General features: G+C 48.7%; 1 protein-coding gene across 1 annotated transcript in view; it reads right to left on the bottom strand.

The window, feature by feature from the left end:
• unc5a (unc-5 netrin receptor A) overlaps positions 1–13,641 on the bottom strand; it is a 75,558-nt gene extending 61,917 nt beyond the window's left edge. The window contains exon 1 of the mRNA XM_056438762.1: positions 12,917–13,641. Within this exon, the coding sequence (XP_056294737.1) occupies positions 12,917–13,259 (343 nt within the window). The 5' untranslated portion in view covers positions 13,260–13,641. The remainder of the gene's footprint in view (positions 1–12,916) is intronic.
• Positions 13,642–22,603: the final 8,962 nt, after the last annotated feature.

The raw sequence follows: 22,603 nt of genomic DNA, 5'->3' as shown, positions 1-22,603 counted from the left end.
AGTCAGCAACTACAGACCGGTCTCTCTTCTTCCTTTTCTCTCCAAAACTCTGGAGCGAGCTATCTTTAACCAAGTGTCCTCCTATCTCCACAGTAACAACCTTCTTGACCCTCACCAGTCTGGATTCAAGGCCGGCCACTCGACAGAGACTGCCCTCCTTGTTGTCTCTGAGCAGCTTCACTCTGCTAGAGCAGCCTCTCTCTCCTCTGTCCTTATCCTTCACTCTGCTAGAGCAGCCTCTCTCTCCTCTGTCCTTATCCTTCACTCTGCTAGAGCATCCTCTCTCCTCTGTCCTTATCCTTCACTCTGCTAGAGCAGCCTCTCTCCTCTGTCCTTATCCTTCTCGACCTTTCTGCAGCATTTGACACCGTGAACCACCAGATCCTGATCTCTTCTCTTCAGGACCTGGGGATCTCAGGCACTGCACTCGCGCTTTTCTCTTCCTACCTGAACGACCGCACCTACCGGGTAACTTGGAGAGGATCTGTGTCTGATCCTTGTCCTCTCACTACTGGGGTTCCTCAAGGCTCCGTCCTGGGTCCCCTCCTCTTCCTCTCACTATGGGGTTCCTCAAGGCTCCGTCCTGGGTCCCCTCCTCTTCTCTCTGTACACAAATTCTCTCGGCTCTGTCATTCGTTCGCATGGCTTCTCCTACCATAGCTATGCCGATGACACCCAACTGATCTTCTCGTTTCCACCGTCCGAAACACGGGTGGCGGCGCGAATCTCTGCCTGTCTGACTGACATCTCTCAGTGGATGTCTGCTCACCATCTGAAAATCAACCCTGACAAGACGGAGCTACTATTCCTTCCAGGGAAAGGCTCTCCACCCATGACCTGACTACCACCTTCAACAGCTCTGTGTTGGCCCCTACCCTGACTGCCAGGAACCTCGGGGTGACACTAGACAGTCAACTCTCCCTGACGGCCAACATCACTGCGACGACGCGTTCCTGTAGGTACATGCTGCACAACATCAGGAGAACACGTCCTCTTCTTACTCAGAAGGCGGCGCAGGTTCTGATCCAGGCTCTGGTCATTTCACGCCTCGACTACTGCAACTCCCTCCTGGCTGGTCTACCTGCTAAGGCCATCCGACCTCTGCAGCTCATCCAGAATGCAGCAGCTCGACTGGTCTTCAGTCTCCCGAAATTCACCCACACCACTCCGCTCCTCCGCTCTCTCCACTGGTTACCGGTGGCTGCTCGCATCCGCTTCAAAACACTGGTCCTGGCGTACCGTGCTCTGAACGGATCGGGCCCCGTCTACATCCGGGATATGGTCACACCGTACACCCCGGCACGTTCGCTCCGCTCGGCAACAGCCAATCGACTTGTGACTCCTCCCCCTCGAGCTAATCACTCTACATCCAGACTGTTTGCTGTCCTGGCTCCTGATTGGTGGAACGAGCTCCCCACTGACATCAGGACAGCAGAAAGTCTCTACATCTTCCGTCGGAGACTGAAAACACACCTTTTCCGACTATATCTGGATTAAAACACAGATTAGCACTTCAGTGGCACTTAAATAGCACTTACTTGTGGTACTTTTGTAGTTCGACTATGTTGAGGAAATGTTACTTCCTGTATTCTTGTTGTTCTTAGTTTGTACTCTAGGTTGAAATGCACTTATTGTGAGTCGCTTTGGATAAAAGCGTCGGCTAAATGACATGTAATGTAATGATAACAGAGGAGCTGGGTCTGGTACCAGAGGAGTTGGGTCTGATAACAGAGGAGCTGGGTCTGGTACCACAGGAGTTGGGTCTGATACCACAGGAGTTGGGTCTGATACCACAGGAGTTGGGTCTGATAACAGAGGAGCTGGGTCTGATACCACAGGAGCTGGGTCTGGTACCAGATGCTTGGAGGTCGTGGTGCAGAAGAAATGATGATTCATGAAGTGAAGTTCCACAGATTTGAGCCCGACTGCAATAATTTACATTTTCCATCCCGATTAATCTGATGAAGTTCTGATGAAGTGATTCATAATTTATTCGAAGCCGAGTCGACAAGTCGACACATTTTAATTTCCTTGTCCAACAAAAACCTGATTAAGACCAACGAGCAGGTCCTCTGCCAAGGCCTCCTGAGGACCATGAGACCAGAACCAGAGTCCTAGAGGCCTCCTGAGGACCATGAGACCAGAACCACCGGATCCCCGAGGCCTCCTGAGGACCATGAGACCAGAACCACCAGGTCCCCGAGGCCTCCAGAGGACCATGAGACCAGAACCACCGAGTCCCCGAGGCCTCCTGAGGACCATGAGACCAGAACCACCGGGTCCCCGAGGCCTCCAGAGGACCATGAGACCAGAACCAGAGTCCTAGAGGCCTCCTGAGGACCATGAGACCAGAACCACCAGGTCCCCGAGGCCTCCTGAGGACCATGAGACCAGAACCACCGAGTCCCCGAGGCCTCCTGAGGACCATGAGACCAGAACCACCGGGTCCCCGAGGCCTCCTGAGGACCATGAGACCAGAACCAGAGTCCTAGAGGCCTCCTGAGGACCATGAGACCAGAACCAGAGGCCTCCTGAGGACCATGAGACCAGAACCAGAGTCCTAGAGGCCTCCTGAGGACCATGAGACCAGAACCAGAGTCCTAGAGGCCTCCTGAGGACCATGAGACCAGAACCACCGGGTCCCCGAGGCCTCCTGAGGACCATGAGACCAGAACCACCAGGTTCCCGAGGCCTCCTGAGGACCATGAGACCAGAACCACCGAGTCCCCCTGAGGACCATGAGACCAGAACCACCGGGTCCCCGAGGCCTCCTGAGGACCATGAGACCAGAACCACCAGGTCCCCGAGGCCTCCTGAGGACCATGAGACCAGAACCAGAGGCCTCCTGAGGACCATGAGACCAGAACCACCAGGTCCCCGAGGCCTCCTGAGGACCATGAGACCAGAACCAGAGGCCTCCTGAGGACCATGAGACCAGCGGAGCCCTCTCAGCCTCCTCCATGCTCCTTCCACTGAACACAGAGACTTTAAACACACGTCGAGGTCTCTTGAAAGACAAAAGAAAAATCACAACCCACTTAAGGAACAAAGTCCTGGTCTAAACAAATCAACGTGATGAATTATTAATATGAGATGCATAAAGAGCTCCACGTTGCTTCCTGATGGCTCTCAGGCCCGAGCTGCTGGCGGCTGAGTGAACTCGCTCCGTGAAGAGGTTCCTCTGCAGACGCTCTGACTGCAGGACACCGATGGGCTCTGTATACGTTTATATATATTTATATTTATCTATATCTATATATTTATATATTTATCTATATTTATATAAATGTATTAATATATATAGTTATATATAACACAATGAAACACCTAATAACAGCGTAGTTGTGCTGTGTGTCGCTGCAGGTGGAGTGTCATGAGCTGCTCCTCCTCTTGCTCCTCCTCTTGCTCCCCGTCTCGACGAGCTCAGGGAGGCCTCCGCCCGGCGGCTCCACCACGCCAACACCAACACAGCCCGGACGCCGGCGGCGTTCAGGAGCCTCTGTGTGTGAGCAGCGAGTCACTTAAAGGGGAAGCGTCCTCGGGGCGCCGCGCACAAAGCATCACTGTCAGCCGCCGAGCCATCAGACATCTCCACGGACTGTTTATCTGTCAGCTCCCTGAATGCACCACCAGTTCCTCTGCTCCCCGCCTGGGAGCCGCTGAGTGACACCTCAAAGTCCTCACAGCGAATAACAATACGACAGAAGAGTCAAATCTGTGTACTGCTTATGAAACAGGCAGAGGAGACGTTTACCTCCTGCTCCAGGAGGATTGACATATTTTAAATCTGTTTTTAAAAAAAATGGATTTTGCAAACACAGGAATGAAGAATAATAGCAGCTCCAAGAAGTCGAGTTTACAGAACTTTACATCTGGCGTGTGGAGGTTGTGTAACACAAAGATGTATATACAATGAACAAACAACCACGATAACAGCAACTGAAGGTACGATGGAGACGTGGAAACATGCATAATTACAAAAATAAATAAGAATAAGGAAGGGGGGGGGGGGGTCTCCTAGTGAACTCGTTCTCCTGTTGGATTGCAGCGTTGTTCACGTCGTCAATGAAAGGCGTCCAGGTCTTCTTGAGGAATCACATGTTCTGAGCTCCTCTCAGTCCACATGTCGCACACACACATACACACACACGCACACATACATACACACACACACACTCAGATCCTCCCGCCTCCTCACATCAGGTGTGCTGCAGCTCCATCAGGTCCTCCGATCGTTCTTCTCAGCCCTGGCTGCTGGTGGGGCTCAGCGTGTGGTCCGAGGCCCCATTGAGGAGCTCTTTCTTCCTTCATTCGGTCCTGGCTAACAGCCTATCAGGTGTTCTAATTGCAGCGTCGCGTTCTTCCTTATCTACTAAAGACGTGTTTAATCACTGGCGTGCGGCCCGACGCCGTGATGAACACGTTGCCCTGAAGGCACCGCCGTGTGACCCGACAGAGAGCTGGCCCTTTGTTCCAGACACTTCCTCTGAAGGCGTCCATGAGGCCGACCTCTACCAGAGGAACACATGTGACTCAGGGACAGATGATTGGCCGCTGTCATAGCAGCGATAAGTAGATCATTCCCGCTAAGCCAAGCTTATCTCCCCTTAGAGCGCAAATTAAATCTGTCATCACATCTAATATCCAGGATCTAGTCAATCAGAAAATATTCATCCACACAAATGAATCATCACTGGTTTGCAGCCGCAGGAGTTAGCAGGGGTTAGCAGGAGTTAGCAGGCATTAGCAGGGGTTAGCAGGAGTTAGCTGGGGTTAGCAGGTGTTTTCTCCTATCAACCGTGACCAATTATTTTCAACGGTTTCTACTTCGAACACGTCTACCTGTCTCTTGGACCCCATCCCGACGAGGCTGCTTAAAGACGTTTTGCCTTTAATTGGCGGCTCTCTATTAGATATTATCAATGTGTCTCTGCTAACAGGCCACGTACCACACTCCTTCAAGGTGGCTGTTATTAAACCTCTCCTGAAGAAGCCCACTCTGGATCCAGAGGTATTGGCTAACTACAGACCGATCTCTAACCTCCCCTTCCTCTCCAAGATCCTTGAGAAAGTGGTCGCAAATCAGTTGTGCGACTTTCTACATCATAATAGTTTATTTGAGAAATTTCAATCAGGATTTAGAAAACACCACAGCACCGAGACGGCACTGGTGAAAATTACAAATGACCTCTTAATGGCAGCAGATAAAGGACTCCTCTCTGTCCTGGTCTTGTTAGACCTTAGTGCTGCATTCGACACCATTGACCATGACATCCTGTTACAGAGACTGGAGCAGTCGATTGGCATTTCAGGCACGGCACTAATTTGGTTTAAATCCTATTTATCAGATCGATCTCAGTTTGTATTTGTAAACGATGACGCCTCGATAACCACCAACGTTAATCACGGAGTTCCACAAGGTTCTGTGCTTGGACCAATTTTATTTACCTTATACATGCTTCCTTTGGGCAATATTATCAGGAAACACTCCATAAACTTTCATTGTTATGCAGATGACACTCAACTATATTTATCGATAAAACCAGAGGAGAGCAACCAACTCTGTAAAATTCAAGCATGTCTTAAAGACATAAAAACATGGATGACCTGCAACTTCTTGATGTTAAACTCAGACAAAACCGAAGTAATTTTAATCGGCCCTGAGCACCTCAGAGATCAATTATCTGGTGATGTGGTTTCTGTAGACGGCATTGCCCTGGCATCCAACACCACTGTAAAGAATCTTGGCGTTATCTTTGATCGGGACTTGTCCTTTAACTCCCACGTAAAGCAAATCTCAAGGACTGCATTCTTTCATCTACGTAATATTTCAAAATCAGGCACATCTTGTCTCAAAAGATGCAGAAAAATTGGTTCAGCGTTCGTTACTTGAGACTGGATTACTGCAACTCCTTATTAGCAGGCTGCTCTAATAAATCTCTTAGGTCCCTCAGTTGATCCAGAATGCTGCAGCTCGTGTTCTCACTAAAACTAAGAAAAGAGATCACATCACTCCTGCACTAGCTGCTCTGCACTGGCTCCCAGTAAAATCAAGAATCACTTTTAAAATTCTTCTCTTAACCTACAAAGCCTTGATTGGTGATGCTCCATCATATCTTAAGGAGCTTGTCGTACCATATTGCCCCACTAGAGAGCTACGCTCACTAAATGCGGGACTACTTGTAGTTCCTAGAGTCTTAAAAAGTAGAATGGGAGCCAGAGCCTTTAGTTATCAAGCTCCTCTTTTATGGAACCAGCTTCCAATTTCAGTCCAGGAGGCAGACACAGTCACCTCGTTTAAGAGTAGACTTAAGACCTTCCTCTTTGACAGAGCTTATAGTTAGGGCTGAATCAGGTTCACCTGGTCCAGCCCCTTGATATGCTGCTATAGGCTTATAGCTGCGGGGACGTTAGGATGCACTGAGTACCTATCTCCTCTTTTTCTCTCCTTAAGGATGAATTTTCATCTCTCAATCACACGTTACTAACTCTGCTTTCTCCCGGAAGTCCTTTTGACTTTACGTCTCATGGGGTCATCGGACCCTATGAGACGGCATAGATCTATCTGCTGATGGATCATCGAGGTCTGGGTCGTGGAATTCCTGCTCCTGACTACGCCACTGTCCTGTTGAGACTCCGCCCACTGTTGAGACTCCGCCACTCCTCCTCCCCACCGCCATCTGCCTGATGGATCGTGGAGGTCTCCATCGTGGAATATGCCTACTATGAACTATTCATACACTCTGTCATATTCATTGAATGTATTTTAACTCTAAATCTGTCCTTCTGTACACATTACATCTATTGCATCTGTCCATCCTAGGAGAGGGATCCTCCTCTGTTGCTCTCCTCCAGGTTTCTTCCTTTTTCCCCTGAAGGGTTATTTGGGAGTTTTTCCTGGTCCGATGTGAGGTTTTGGGGCAGGGATGTCTATGTGTACAGATTGTAAAGCACTCCGAGACAAATTTGTAATTTGTGAAATTGGGCTATACAAATAAACTGAATTGAATTGAATTGAATTAGCAGGGGTTAGCAGGCGTTAGCAGGAGGTAGCAGGCGTTAGCAGGAGTTAGCAGGAGTTAGCTGGGGTTAGCAGGAGTTAGCAGGGGTTAGCAGGAGTTGGCAGGGGTTAGCAGGTGTTAGCTGGCGTTAGCAGGAGGTAGCAGGAGGTAGACCTGTGGCGTTCAGAGAAGATGTAACTCCGTCATGCTCTGTCTTTACCTCCAGGACTGACGGAGGACAGCCGGTCTGAACGGAGGTGAGAGGGAGGAGTAATGTTCCTCATGGGGCGATAACTGGAGTCAGAAAAACAATATAAAAGAGTTTATAACGGTGTTTAGGATTCCACTGTAAACCCTGAGCAGGTAAAGTGGGTTCGACGGACAGGTGAGGAGGACCGAGGGACAGGTGAGGAGGACCGACGGACAGGTGAGGAGGACCGACGGACAGGTGAGGAGGACCGAGGGACAGGTGAGGAGGACCGACGGACAGGTGAGGAGGACCAGGGACAGGTGAGGAGGACCAGGGACAGGTGAGGAGGACCAGCTACAGGTGAGGAGGACCAGGGACAGGTGAGGAGGACCAGCTACAGGTGAGGAGGACCAGGGACAGGTGAGGAGGACCAGGGACAGGTGAGGAGGACCAGCTACAGGTGAGGAGGACCAGGGACAGGTGAGGAGGACCAGCTACAGGTGAGGAGGACCAGGGACAGGTGAGGAGGACCGACGGACAGGTGAGGAGGACCGAGGGACAGGTGAGGAGGACCGAGGGACAGGTGAGGAGGACCGAGGGACAGGTGAGGAGGACCGAGGGACAGGTGAGGAGGACCGACGGACAGGTGAGGAGGACCGAGGGACAGGTGAGGAGGACCGAGGGACAGGTGAGGAGGACCGACGGACAGGTGAGAAGGACCGAGGGACAGGTGAGGAGGACCGACGGACAGGTGAGGAGGACCGACGGACAGGTGAGGAGGACCGAGGGACAGGTGAGGAGGACCGACGGACAGGTGAGGAGGACCGAGGGACAGGTGAGGAGGACCGACGGACAGGTGAGGAGGACCGACGGACAGGTGAGGAGGACCGACGGACAGGTGAGGAGGACCGAGGGACAGGTGAGGAGGACCGACGGACAGGTGAGGAGGACCGAGGGACAGGTGAGGAGGACCGACGGACAGGTGAGGAGGACCAGGGACAGGTGAGGAGGACCAGGGACAGGTGAGGAGGACCAGGGACAGGTGAGGAGGACCAGCGACAGGTGAGGAGGACCAGGGACAGGTGAGGAGGACCAGCGACAGGTGAGGAGGACCAGGGACAGGTGAGGAGGACCAGGGACAGGTGAGGAGGACCAGGGACAGGTGAGGAGGACCAGGGACAGGTGAGGAGGACCAGGGACAGGTGAGGAGGACCAGGGACAGGTGAGGAGGACCAGCGACAGGTGAGGAGGACCAGGGACAGGTGAGGAGGACCGACGGACAGGTGAGGAGGACCGACTGACAGGTGAGGAGGACCGACTGACAGGTGAGGAGGACCGAGGGACAGGTGAGGAGGACCGACGGACAGGTGAGGAGGACCGACGGACAGGTGAGGAGGACCGACGGACAGGTGAGGAGGACCGACTGACAGGTGAGGAGGACCGACGGACAGGTGAGGAGGACCGACGGACAGGTGAGGAGGACCGACTGACAGGTGAGGAGGACCGACTGACAGGTGAGGAGGACCGAGGGACAGGTGAGGAGGACCGACGGACAGGTGAGGAGGACCGATGTGTGAAAGTGTGTGTGTGTGCACATGCTTGTCAGGTGACAGTCACACTGGACTCTAAACTTCTGCCTGTTGCTAGGCAACCAGGACACCTGTCACAGCAGAGGTTGCATCAACATCTCGTCCAGAGGGGAACCGAGGAGGAGGAGGAGCAGCGTCTCCTCTGGAGTGAGAGGAGCGTCTCCTCCATGGAAACACTCCATGATGTGTCATGTGACCCAGGAGACGCTCCTCTTCATCACTCTGTTGTGAAGAGGAAGGTTAATGAATTCCATCATTAATATAAATATCACGAGGACATGTCTTCTCTGTTTGAGGTCTTCATGTAAAGATAATAAGTTATACATCTAAACTCGGTGTCGGTGTGGAAACATCAACACAGACACTGCAGTGGGCGTCAGTATTATATATATATACATATATATATGTCGTTAATGTAAACGTAGCTGAAATAAAAGTATTTAATTAATCAGTTCATGAGGAAAAACCTCATAACGATTTTAAATGAATATTTTCAGACTGAAAAATGAAAATAAATTATAGAACGAAAAGAATGCAACAAAATCTGAATTAATTAGAAATGAAATTTAAAAAATCATGATTCATATTCATAATACAACCTGAAGTCAAAGCCGAGAGCCCAAAACTATAAAAATAACTACGATACAAAAACTATAGAGACGAACATCTCTTGTGGTCTTCCCACAGAATCCTCTTCTGTCAGACCACAACCTCATAACTTTTGAATTTATACTACCGGAGTGTACTCCGTTAGTCAAAAGTTTCTACACTAGATGTCTAACTGATAGTGCTGTAGCTAAATTTAAAGAAGCGATTCCTTCTGTATTTGATTCGATACCACGTCTCAATATAACAGAGGACTCCTGGTCTAACTTTAGTCCGTCCCAGATTGATCATCTTGTTGACAGTGCCATAGGCTCTCTGAGAATGACACTGGACTCGATAGCCCCTCTGAAGAAGAAGACAGTGAGGAGGAGGTTTGCTCCTGGTATAACCCTCAGACCCGCAAACTGAAGCAAGCGTCACGAAAGCTTGAGCATATGGCGTTCAACTAATCTCGAAGAATCCCGCTTAGTTTGGCGAGATAGTCTTAAAACATATAAGAAGGCCCTCCGTAATGCCAGAGCAGCCTATTACTCATCAATAATAGAAAAAATAAATAAAAACAACCCCAGGTTTCTCTTCAGCACTGTAGCCAGGCTGACAGAGAGTCACAGCTCTGTGGAGCCGAGCATTCCTATAAACCTCAGTGGTAATGACTTTATGAACTTCTTTAATGAAAAGATTTTAACTATTAGGGACAAGATTAATAATCTCTTGCCCATAACCAGTGCCAATCTGTCCTCAAGTGGAATGGCCTTGGAAACCGCTGTATGCCCTGGTGTATATTTGGAGGGATTTTCTCCTATCAACCGTGACCAATTATTTTCAACGGTTTCTACTTCTAACCCGTCTACCTGTCTCTTGGACCCCATCCCGACGAGGCTGCTTAAAGACGTTTTGCCTTTAATTGGCGGCTCTCTATTAGATATTATCAATGTGTCTCTGCTAACAGGCCACGTACCACACTCCTTCAAGGTGGCTGTTATTAAACCTCTCCTGAAGAAGCCCACTCTGGATCCAGAGGTATTGGCTAACTACAGACCGATCTCTAACCTCCCTTCCTCTCCAAGATCCTTGAGAAAGTGGTCGCAAATCAGTTGTGCGACTTTCTACATCATAATAGTTTATTTGAGAAATTTCAATCAGGATTTAGAAAACACCACAGCACCGAGACGGCACTGGTGAAAATTACAAATGACCTCTTAATGGCAGCAGATAAAGGACTCCTCTCTGTCCTGGTCTTGTTAGACCTTAGTGCTGCATTCGACACCATTGACCATGACATCCTGTTACAGAGACTGGAGCAGTCGATTGGCATTTCAGGCACGGCACTAATTTGGTTTAAATCCTATTTATCAGATCGATCTCAGTTTGTATTTGTAAACGATCACGCCTCGATAACCACCAACGTTAATCACGGAGTTCCACAAGGTTCTGTGCTTGGACCAATTTTATTTACCTTATACATGCTTCCTTTGGGCAATATTATCAGGAAACACTCCATAAACTTTCATTGTTATGCAGATGACACTCAACTATATTTATCGATAAAACCAGAGGAGAGCAACCAACTCTGTAAAATTCAAGCATGTCTTAAAGACATAAAAACATGGATGACCTGCAACTTCTTGATGTTAAACTCAGACAAAACCGAAGTAATTTTAATCGGCCCTGAGCACCTCAGAGATCAATTATCTGGTGATGTGGTTTCTGTAGACGGCATTGCTCTAGCATCCAACACCACTGTAAAGAATCTTGGCGTTATCTTTGATCGGGACTTGTCCTTTAACTCCACGTAAAGCAAATCTCAAGGACTGCATTCTTTCATCTACGTAATATTTCAAAAATCAGGCACATCTTGTCTCAAAAAGATGCAGAAAAATTGGTTCACGCGTTCGTTACTTCGAGACTGGATTACTGCAACTCCTTATTAGCAGGCTGCTCTAATAAATCTCTTAGGTCCCTCCAGTTGATCCAGAATGCTGCAGCTCGTGTTCTCACTAAAACTAAGAAAAGAGATCACATCACTCCTGCACTAGCTGCTCTGCACTGGCTCCCAGTAAAATCAAGAATCACTTTTAAAATTCTTCTCTTAACCTACAAAGCCTTGATTGGTGATGCTCCATCATATCTTAAGGAGCTTGTCGTACCATATTGCCCCACTAGAGCTACGCTCACTAAATGCGGGACTACTTGTAGTTCCTAGAGTCTTAAAAAGTAGAATGGGAGCCAGAGCCTTTAGTTATCAAGCTCCTCTTTTATGGAACCAGCTTCCAATTTCAGTCCGGGAGGCAGACACAGTCACCTCGTTTCAGAGTAGACTTAAGACCTTCCTCTTTGACAGAGCTTATAGTTAGGGCTGAATCAGGTTTGCCCTGGTCCAGCCCCTTGATATGCTGCTATAGGCTTATAGCTGCCGGGCGACGTTTTAGGATGCACTGAGTACCTATCTCCTCTTTGTCCTCTCCCTACGGATGAATTTTCATCTCTCAATCACCGTTACTAACTCTGCTTTCTCCCGGAAGTCCTTTTGACTTTACGTCTCATGGGGTCATCGGACCCTATGAGACGCATAGATCCTATCTGCCTGATGGATCGTCTGGGTCGTGGAATTCCTGCTCATGACTACGCCACTGTCCTGTTGAGTCTCCGCCCACTCCTCCTCCCCACCGCCATCTGCCTGATGGATCGTGGAGGTCTCCATCGTGGAATATGCCTACTATGAACTATTCATACACTCTGTCATATTCATTGAATGTATTTTAACTCTAAATCTGTCCCTCTGGTCACATGACATCTATTGCATCTGTCCATCCTAGGAGAGGGATCCTCCTCTGTTGCTCTCCTCCAGGTTTCTTCCCTTTTTTTCCCCCTGAAGGGTTATTTGGGAGTTTTTCCTGGTCCGATGTGAGGTTTTGGGGCAGGGATGTCTATGTGTACAGATTGTAAAGCACTCCCAGACAAATTTGTAATTTGTGAAATTGGGCTATACAAATAAACTGAATTGAATTGAATTGAATTGAATTGAACACATCGAGACTGAAGCACCAAAAGGGGAGGAGCCAGCCGACGGCGCCAGGACTTCAATGAAGAGACGCAATGAATCAACATGAAGAGTCAAAGATGAAGTCACATTTAAAACGACTACATATTCATCTGATGACGTAAGACGGGGGGAATGTTTACCATTTGACTGTCACTCTCTCTCGTAGGTATGGTTGTTTATTTTTGTGACGAAACAACAACAAATATAAACATCACAACAGACTCTTTGATACACAACATGATCCACATCGTCCTCTTATTGCGACACAACCACGTGAACACGATGTAAGTCCTTCATTCAGAATATGAAGATAGATTCATGCTCATCATCCTGTAAACGGCCCACGGTGCTAACGATGCTAACGACGCTAACGATTCTAACGACGCGACCATATATGTAGACTGTAGAGAATCTGAATGGTAATTAAAAAAGCTTCATCTCAAAATGAAACATGTCGTATATATAGGAAGCAGGAAGCCGGTGTTACCTGTGGCGGGGTCGACCGTCCTCTCGACCAGGTGGTCGTCCTGGTGGACCCACTCCCCGTTGCACTTGAAGTAGATCTGCGTGGCCGGCGTGGAGCGGCAGCGCAGCGCCACCGGCGTGTTCTTCACCAGGAACTCGTCCTCCGGCTCCAGCAGGAAGTGAGGCAGCAGGTCGGAGAAGGAGGCAGGAAGCGTCGCCGTGGCGGGCTCCGACCCTGGAGACAGAGGAGGACACGTCTCAATGAGGAGGAGACGAGGAGGAGAGGAGCGAGGAGGAGGAGACACAGCAGCCTGTCCCTGTGGACGTGAGGAAGAGGAAGGGACGCAGTTCGGCCTCGTCTTCATCACTCTTCATCTTCATCACAACCCGTTAACATTATGCAAACGCAGCAGAGAAGGAGGAGTCATCAATACGGCCCACAGAGAGTCTGTGTGTGTGAGTCTGTGTGTGTGAGTCTGTGTGTGTGTGTGTGTGTGTGAGTGTGTGTGTGTCACACGGGTCGGGGTCCTCCATTGTAATAGATGCTCCTGCAGGTTAATGAGGTTAAACACATCATTTCTTGGAGGGCGTCATGGAGGATGAGCAGAGAGGCTCTGAGGAACCACACTAGTCAACGTGCACACACACACACACACACACACACACACACACACACACACACACACACACACAGCGGTGAGGACACCAGAGTTAAAGACGGTAATTAGGACACAGACATCAACACAGTGGTGAGAACGGAATGGCTACATCAAGCTGAGTAATATATATATATATTTATATTATATATATATATATATTATATATAATAACCATCACATGACTATCAAACATCAAAAAAAGTTTATTGTTTTTTTTGAAGAAACGCATCAGGTTGTGACCCAATGTGTATCTGTCAGGAGACCATTCATTATCAGACACAACACACACACACACACACACACACACACACACACAGGGTGCCCCAGCTGTCGGTGTGCTGAGCCGTGATGTCATGAGTCATGTGACATGAGTCATGTGATATGAGTCCAGCTGAACACGTCAACTCCTACACACTCAAAATACAGATTAAATATTTTTAAATGAATCCACAATAATAAAATTGTCGACCACAGAGACCACATAGACCACGCCCCCTTTAGAGACCACGCCCCTTTAGAGACCGTCCTTATCGCTTCAGTTTGGCCTCGTGATGAACCAGAGAGTAAAACTGCTGAGAGACAACGTGTTTCAGTCTGTTGACTCAAAGCGTTGAACGTAAGGCCAAGGACACTCGACAGCCTGCCTCCTGCTCCTCCTCCTGCTCCTCCTCCTCCTCCCCCTCCTCCTCCTCCTCCTCCTCCTGCTCCTCCTCCTCCTGCTCCTGACAGGTGATGTGATCTGGAGATCACATGGAGACCATAAAGTGGTCATAATGGAGATGATGCTTTGGCAGCAGGTTTAAAGTCCTCATTCAGAATGATCAAGATCAAGATGTTTTATTTGTCACATACACACACAGGGTGTGCAGTGAAATGAAAGTGGCAATGCTCAGCAGGAATGTGCAAGGGCAACAAGTACACACTATTTACAATAAAAAACAACACAATATTTACAGTAAGTGTGTGTGTGTGTGTGTGTGTGTGTGCCTAAGAGGGGCAGTTGTGTGGGTCTATGTGGGGGTCCTGGTGAGGTCGGAGTTCACAGTCCTGATGGCCTGAGGAAAGAAACTCCGTCTCAGTCTCTCTGTTCTTGCAGCGTGACTACGGAGGCGCCTGCCTGACCGCAGCAGCTGAAACAGTCTGTTGTTGGGGTGGTGAGGATCCTTCATGATCCTGCCGGCTCTGGTTCTGCACCTCCTGGTGTACAAGTCCTGCAGGGTGGGAGTGTAGTTCAATAGTGCGCTCAGCCGAACGCACTACTCTCTGCAGAGCCTTCCTGTCCTGAGCGGAGCAGTTGCCAAACCAGGCTGTGATGCTTCCTGTCAGGACGCTCTCTACAGCTCCAGAGTAGAAGGACTGAAGGATCCTCTGGGAAACTTTAAATTTCCTCAGCTGCCTGAGGTGGTAGAGGCGCTGCCTTGCCTTTCTCACCAGAGTGTCTGTGTTTGTTGACCATGTCAGATCCTCGGTGATGTGGACTCCCAGGTATTTATAACCGCTCACCCTCTCCACAGTAGTCCCGTTAATCCCCAGTGGTGAGTACGTCCTCTGTTGTTGTACCCTCCTAAAGTCCACAATCAGCTCCTTAGTTTTGGTGACATTCATGAGGAGGCTGTTGTCCTGGCACCAGAGTGACAGATCAGCAACTTCCTCCAGGTAGGCCTTCTCGTCGTTGTCGGAGATCAGGCCCACCACCACTGTGTCATCCGCAAACTTGATGATGGTGTTGGAGCTGAACCTGGCCACACAGTCATGTGTGTACAGGGAGTACAGTAGGGGGCTGAGGACGCAACCCTGGGGGGATCCTGTGTTCAGGGTGAGGGATTTGGAGGTGTGTCTGCCCACCCTGACCACCTGTGGCCTGGCGGTCAGGAAGTCCAGGATCCAAGCACACAGGGAGGTGTTCAGTCCCAGCTCAATCAGCTTGCCGGCCAGTCTGGAGGGGACTATGGTGTTGAAAGCTGAACTATAATCAATGAACAGCAGTCTCACATAGCCCCCCCTCTGTCTGTCCAGATGAGAGAGTGTGGTGTGCAGTACCTGGGAGACAGCATCATCCGTGGATCTGTTTGGGCGATAAGCAAACTGCAGCGGGTCCATGGAGGAAGGAGGAAGGCGCAGATGTAGTCCTTTATCAGCCTCTCAAAGCATTTCATGACCACCGAGGTGAGGGCCACGGTCGGTAGTCATTCATACATGCTGGAGAAGCATTCTTGGGCACAGGGACAATAGTGGATCTCTTGAAGCAGGCGGGGACCACGGACTCAGCCAGGGAGAGGTTGAATATTGTGGTGAACACTGGAGCTAGCTGATTAGCACAGGTCTTCAGTACTCGCCCAGATATGCCATCTGGACCTGCAGCTTTCCTGGTGTTCACCCTCAACAGAGCCCTCCTCACACTGTGCTCGGTCACAGAGAGTGTGTGTTCATCCCCAGCGGTAGAACTCACATAGACATCACATGTTCACACCAATGTAAATGAACCAGCTCAGTTAGCGTGCTAATATTGCTCATTAGCATGAAATGCTCAGTACTGTTGAGGTTGATATGAATCCGTGATGCAGCAGAGAGAAGTCAGGCCTCCAGCAGCATCATGACTCACCTTGGAGCTGGATGTCTGGACCAATCGGTGCTGCCGGCACTGACACGTGACCCATGGAAATAAAACGTTGTTTATCTTCCCAACATCTTCTATATTCCAGAGGCCAATATGAGAATGACATCGCTCCATCATCGAGGACAGATCGGTTTGTGGAGAAGCACATCTCTAAGAATGAGGCTCCTCCCCCATTTCTCTAAGAACGAGGCTCCGCCCCCATTTCTCTAAGAACGAGGCTCCGCCCCCATTTCTCTAAGAACGAGGCTCCTCCCCTGTGTCACTTTAATCCAGCTGAACAAGAAAAGAAAAGAGTTTCTGAGCCAATTTAAATACTCCTCCTCCTCCCCTTCCTCCCCCTCCTCCTCCTCCTCCCCCTCCTCCTCTCCTCCTCCTCCCCTTCCTCCTCCCCCTCCTCCTCCTCCTCCTCCTCCTCCTCCTCTTCCTCCTCTCCTCCTCCTCTCCTCCTCTCCTCCTCCTCCTCCTCTCCTCCTCCCCTCCCCTTCCTCCTCCCCCTCCTCCTCCTCTCCTCCCCCCCCTCCTCCTCCTCCTCTCCTCCTCTCCTCCTCCTGACAGGTGATGTGATGAAGAGGGACAGCTCTGTTAGCTGCTAACGACTCCTCAGCGTAAATCAGGCTGAAGCTGATAACAAGAAGCTGAAGGTGCCGCTCGTCTTCGTCTCTTCGTCCTCTCGGCTCTCTGATCTCATTTCATCTTTCACATCTTCATCAGGTGAACAAGGCGAGGAGAGGACGTGTGCTGTGGGAGTTTACACATGATGTCTGCATGAGTTCAGGTCTCCAGTAAATTTAAATGACATTTAAAAACTCTTTAGACATCTTGAGAATCCAAAAGGCTGAAACGAGTTTCGTGAAAGACAAACTAGTGTGAGTGGAGGTCAGAGGTCAGAGGTGTTCCTCAGCCGGCCCTCACATGTCGGTACAACAGCGTCACCCGGTAGCCGGCTCCTCTCAGCGAGGGGAATGTGGTCCATGAACACATCGCTCAGCCTCCTCTTCCTCTCACATATCTGCAGCTTTTATCTCAACACACATTCCTCAGGCCTTGAGCGCCTCGTCAAGACGCTCAGCTGCTGTCGCCTGGAGAGGAACTGAAAACACATCATGAGGCACGTTCACTGTGTTTGCTTTGTGGCATGTGGAGCACAGCTGCTCCCCCCCCCCCATAGATCCATAAAAAGCCTTCATATCATGGCCGAGCTCCATATTACAGACACAAATGGTTTCACATCCAGCCCAATAATAATAATGTGCAGCAACAATAGCAGAGCAGCCGCCGACTGGCAAAACATATGTGAGAGAGGCTGAGAGGGAACGAGCAGGAGGATCAGCTGAGAGGAGGCGTGGAGACATGTGACCATCACATGAAGAAGAGCTGTCATCATGTCTTCATATCCTCATGTCTTCATGTCCTCATGTCATCATGTCCTCATGTCCTCATGTCCTCATGTCATCATGTCATCATGTCTACAGACCATCACATGAAGAAGAGCTGTCATCACGTCTTCATATCCTCATGTCCTCATGTCTTCATGTCAACATGTCCTCATGTCTTCATGTCTTCATATCCTCATGTCCTCATGTCATCATGTCCTCATGTCATCATGTCTACAGACCATCACATGAAGAAGAGCTGTCATCATGTCTTCATATCCTCATGTCCTCATGTCTTCATGTCCTCATGTCATCATGTCCTCATGTCATCATGTCATCATGTCCTCATGTCCTCATGTCCTCATGTCCTCATGTCATCACGTCTTCATATCCTCATGTCCTCATGTCCTCACGTCTTCATATCCTCATGTCTTCATGTCCTCATGTCATCACGTCTTCATATCCTCATGTCCTCATGTCTTCATGTCAACATGTCCTCATGTCTTCATGTCAACATGTCATCATGTCCTCATGTCCTCATGTCATCATGTCCTCATGTCATGTCCTCATGTCATCACGTCTACAGACCATCACATGAAGAAGAGCTGTCATCATGTCTTCATATCCTCATGTCCTCATGTCTTCATGTCCTCATGTCATCACGTCTTCATATCCTCATGTCCTCATGTCTTCATGTCCTCATGTCATCATGTCTACAGACCATCACATGAAGAAGAGCTGTCATCACGTCTTCATATCCTCATGTCCTCATGTCTTCATGTCAACATGTCATCACGTCTTCATATCCTCATGTCTTCATGTCCTCATGTCATCATGTCTACAGACCATCACATGAAGAAGAGCTGTCATCACGTCTTCATATCCTCATGTCTTCATGTCCTCATGTCATCACGTCTTCATATCCTCATGTCCTCATGTCTTCATGTCCTCATGTCATCATGTCTACAGACCATCACATGAAGAAGAGCTGTCATCACGTCTTCATGTCCTCATGTCTTCATGTCAACATGTCCTCATGTCTTCATATCCTCATGTCCTCATGTCTTCATGTCCTCATGTCATCACGTCTTCATATCCTCATGTCCTCATGTCTTCATGTCCTCATGTCATCATGTCTACAGACCATCACATGAAGAAGAGCTGTCATCACGTCTTCATATCCTCATGTCCTCATGTCTTCATGTCAACATGTCATCACGTCTTCATATCCTCATGTCTTCATGTCCTCATGTCATCATGTCTACAGACCATCACATGAAGAAGAGCTGTCATCACGTCTTCATATCCTCATGTCTTCATGTCCTCATGTCATCACATCTTCATATCCTCATGTCCTCATGTCTTCATGTCCTCATGTCATCATGTCTACAGACCATCACATGAAGAAGAGCTGTCATCACGTCTTCATGTCCTCATGTCTTCATGTCAACATGTCCTCATGTCCTCATGTCTTCATGTCATCATGTCCTCATGTCTTCATGTCATCATGTCTTCATGTCATCATGTCCTCATGTCAACATGTCCTCATGTCTTCATGTCATCATGTCCTCATGTCTTCATGTCCTCATGTCCTCATGTCATCATGTCCTCATGTCTTCATGTCCTCATGTCATCATGTCCTCATGTCAACATGTCCTCATGTCATCATGTCCTCATGTCTTCATGTCATCATGTCCTCATGTCTTCATGTCAACATGTCCTCATGTCCTCATGTCTTCATGTCCTCATGTCCTCATGTCATCATGTCTTCATGTCCTCATGTCTTCATGTCCTCATGTCTTCATGTCATCATGTCCTCATGTCTTCATGTCCTCATGTCATCATGTCATCATGTCCTCATGTCAACATGTCCTCATGTCTTCATGTCTTCATGTCATCATGTCCTCATGTCTTCATGTCCTCATGTCATCATGTCTTCATGTCTTCATGTCCTCATGTCTTCATGTCCTCATGTCATCATGTCAACATGTCCTCATGTCTTCATGTCATCATGTCTTCATGTCCTCATGTCATCATGTCTTCATGTCATCATGTCATCATGTCTTCATGTCATCATGTCTTCATGTCCTCATGTCATCATGTCCTCATGTCATCATGTCAACATGTCCTCATGTCTTCATGTCCTCATGTCTTCATGTCCTCATGTCCTCATGTCATCATGTCAACATGTCATCATGTCTTCATGTCCTCATGTCATCATGTCCTCATGTATCCATGTCCTCATGTCTTCATGTCATCATGTCCTCATGTCCTCATGTCAACATGTCTTCATGTTCTCATGTCCTCATGTCTTCATGTCATCATGTCTTCATGTCCTCATGTCTTCATGTCTTCATGTCCTCATGTCATCATGTCCTCATGTCTTCATGTCCTCATGTCTTCATGTCTTCATGTCCTCATGTCCTCATGTCTTCATGTCTTCATGTCATCATGTCCTCATGTCTTCATGTCCTCATGTCATCATGTCCTCATGTCCTCATGTCTTCATGTCCTCATGTCATCATGTCTTCATGTCATCATGTCCTCATGTCTTCATGTCATCATGTCCTCATGTCATCATGTCCTCATGTCTTCATGTCCTCATGTCATCATGTCTTCATGTCATCATGTCCTCATGTCATCATGTCCTCATGTCTTCATGTCCTCATGTCATCATGTCCTCATGTCATCATGTCCTCATGTCATCATGTCCTCATGTCTTCATGTCCTCATGTAATCATGTCAACATGTCCTCATGTCTTCATGTCCTCATGTCCTCATGTCTTCATGTCCTCATGTCATCATGTCTACAGACCATCACTCTGTTTCCTCCTTTGACTGTCAAACGATCAGCAGTCGACTCTCAGAGGATTTCACTGTCGTTTGACTAATGGAGACTCAGGAAGTCTCTGGGGGATTGCTTTGAAATGCAAACGGCAGGTGACGACTTCCAGGTTGTGGACCGGGGGCCACTGGGAGCCACCGGGGGCTCCCGAGGGCCACATGGATAGCTATATAGCTAGATAGATAGAAAGGTAAATAGATAGATAGATAGATAGAAAGGTAGGTAGGTAGATCGATAGATAGATAGATAGAAAGGTAAATAGATAGATAGATAGATAGATAGAAAGGTAGGTAGGTAAACAGATAGATAGATAGAAAGGTAAAAAGATAGATAGGTAGATAGATAGATAGAAAGGTAGGTAGATAGATAGGTAAACAGATAGATAGATAGAAAGGTAAATAGATAGATAGGTAGATAGATAGATAGAAAGGTAGGCAGATAGATAGGTAAACAGATAGGTAGATAGAACAGTAAATAGATAGATAGGTAGATAGATAGATAGAAAGGTAGGTAGATAGGTAAACAGATAGGTAGATAGAAAGGTAAATAAAGAGATAGATAGATAGAACGGTAAATAGATAGATAGGTAGATAGATAGATAGAAAGGTAGGTAGATAGGTAAACAGATAGGTAGATAGAAAGGTAAATGAATAGATAGATAGATAGATAGAAAGGTAAATAGATAGATAGGTAGATAGGTAGATAGAAAGGTAAATAGATAGATAGGTAAACATCCTGAGTCCGTCTCCATTAGTCAAATGCCAGTGAAATCCTCTGAGTCGTCTGCGGCTCGTTTGACAGTCAAAGGAGGAAACAGAGTGATGGCAGAGTGATGCTCATGAAGTGATTTCATGATTTCATTGTCGCACTAAAACTAAACGTGTGGATCTGTTACAGAGGAGACGTTACAACTCTGATTTGGGGGAAGAGGAGTTTGTCCTTGAGAGTCAGGACGAAGGAGCTCCACAGCTTCTTGTTTCAGGAATAACAATCAGCTTTATGGAGGGATGGAGGGATGGAGTGATGGAGGGATGGAGGGATGGAGTGACGGAGGGATGGAGTGATGGAGTGATGGAGGGATGGAGGGATGGAGTGATGGAGGGATGGAGGGATGGAGTGACGGAGTGATGGAGGGATGGAGTGATGGAGTGATGGAGTGATGGAGGGATGGAGGGATGGAGTGATGGAGGGATGGAGGGATGGAGTGACGGAGGGATGGAGGGATGGAGTGATGGAGGGATGGAGGGATGGAGTGACGGAGGGATGGAGTGATGGAGGGATGGAGGAATGGAGGGATGGAGTGATGGAGCGATGGAGTGACGGAGGGATGGAGGGATGGAGTGATGGAGGGATGGAGGGATGGAGTGACGGAGGGATGGAGTGACAGAGTGATGGAGGGATGGAGTGATGGAGGGATGGAGTGACGGAGTGATGGGGTGATGGGGTGATGGAGTGATGGAGTGATGGAGTGATGGAGTGATGGAGTGATGGGGTGATGGAGTGATGGAGTGATGGAGGGATGGAGGGATGGAGTGATGGAGTGATGGAGTGATGGAGGGATGGAGTGATGGAGTGATGGAGGGATGGAGGGATGGAGTGATGGAGTGATGGAGTGATGGAGTGATGGAGGGATGGAGTGATGGAGGGATGGAGTGATGGAGGGATGGAGTGATGGAGGGATGGAGTGACGGAGTGATGGAGGGATGGAGGGATGGAGTGATGGAGTGATGGAGGGATGGAGTGATGGAGGGATGGAGTGATGGAGGGATGGAGTGATGGAGTGATGGAGGGATGGAGTGATGGAGTGATGGAGGGATGAGTGATGGAGTGATGGAGGATGGAGGATGGAGGGATGGAGTGATGGAGGGATTGAGGAATGGAGTGATGGAGTGATGGAGGGATGGAGTGATGGAGTGATGTAGGGATGGAGGGATGGAGGGATGGAGTGATGGAGTGATGGAGTGATGTAGGGATGGAGGGATGGAGGGATGGAGTGATGGAGTGATGGGTGGGATGGAGGATGGAGTGATGGGTGATGGGTAGCGTGGCCAGTGAGTTCTACCGCTGGGGAGGAACACACACTCTCTGTGACCGAGCACAGTGTGAGGAGGGCTCTGTTGAGGGTGAACACCAGGAAAGCTGCAGGTCCAGATGGCATATCTGGGCGAGTACTGAAGACCTGTGCTAACCAGCTAGCTCCAGTGTTCACCACAAT

The sequence above is a fragment of the Pseudoliparis swirei genome, chromosome 19 (genome assembly GCF_029220125.1).
Source record: "Pseudoliparis swirei isolate HS2019 ecotype Mariana Trench chromosome 19, NWPU_hadal_v1, whole genome shotgun sequence".
NCBI classification, from domain to species: domain Eukaryota; kingdom Metazoa; phylum Chordata; class Actinopteri; order Perciformes; family Liparidae; genus Pseudoliparis; species Pseudoliparis swirei.
The sequence above is the reverse complement of the archived record's forward strand: the minus strand, read 5'-3'. Positions and strand labels throughout refer to the sequence as shown.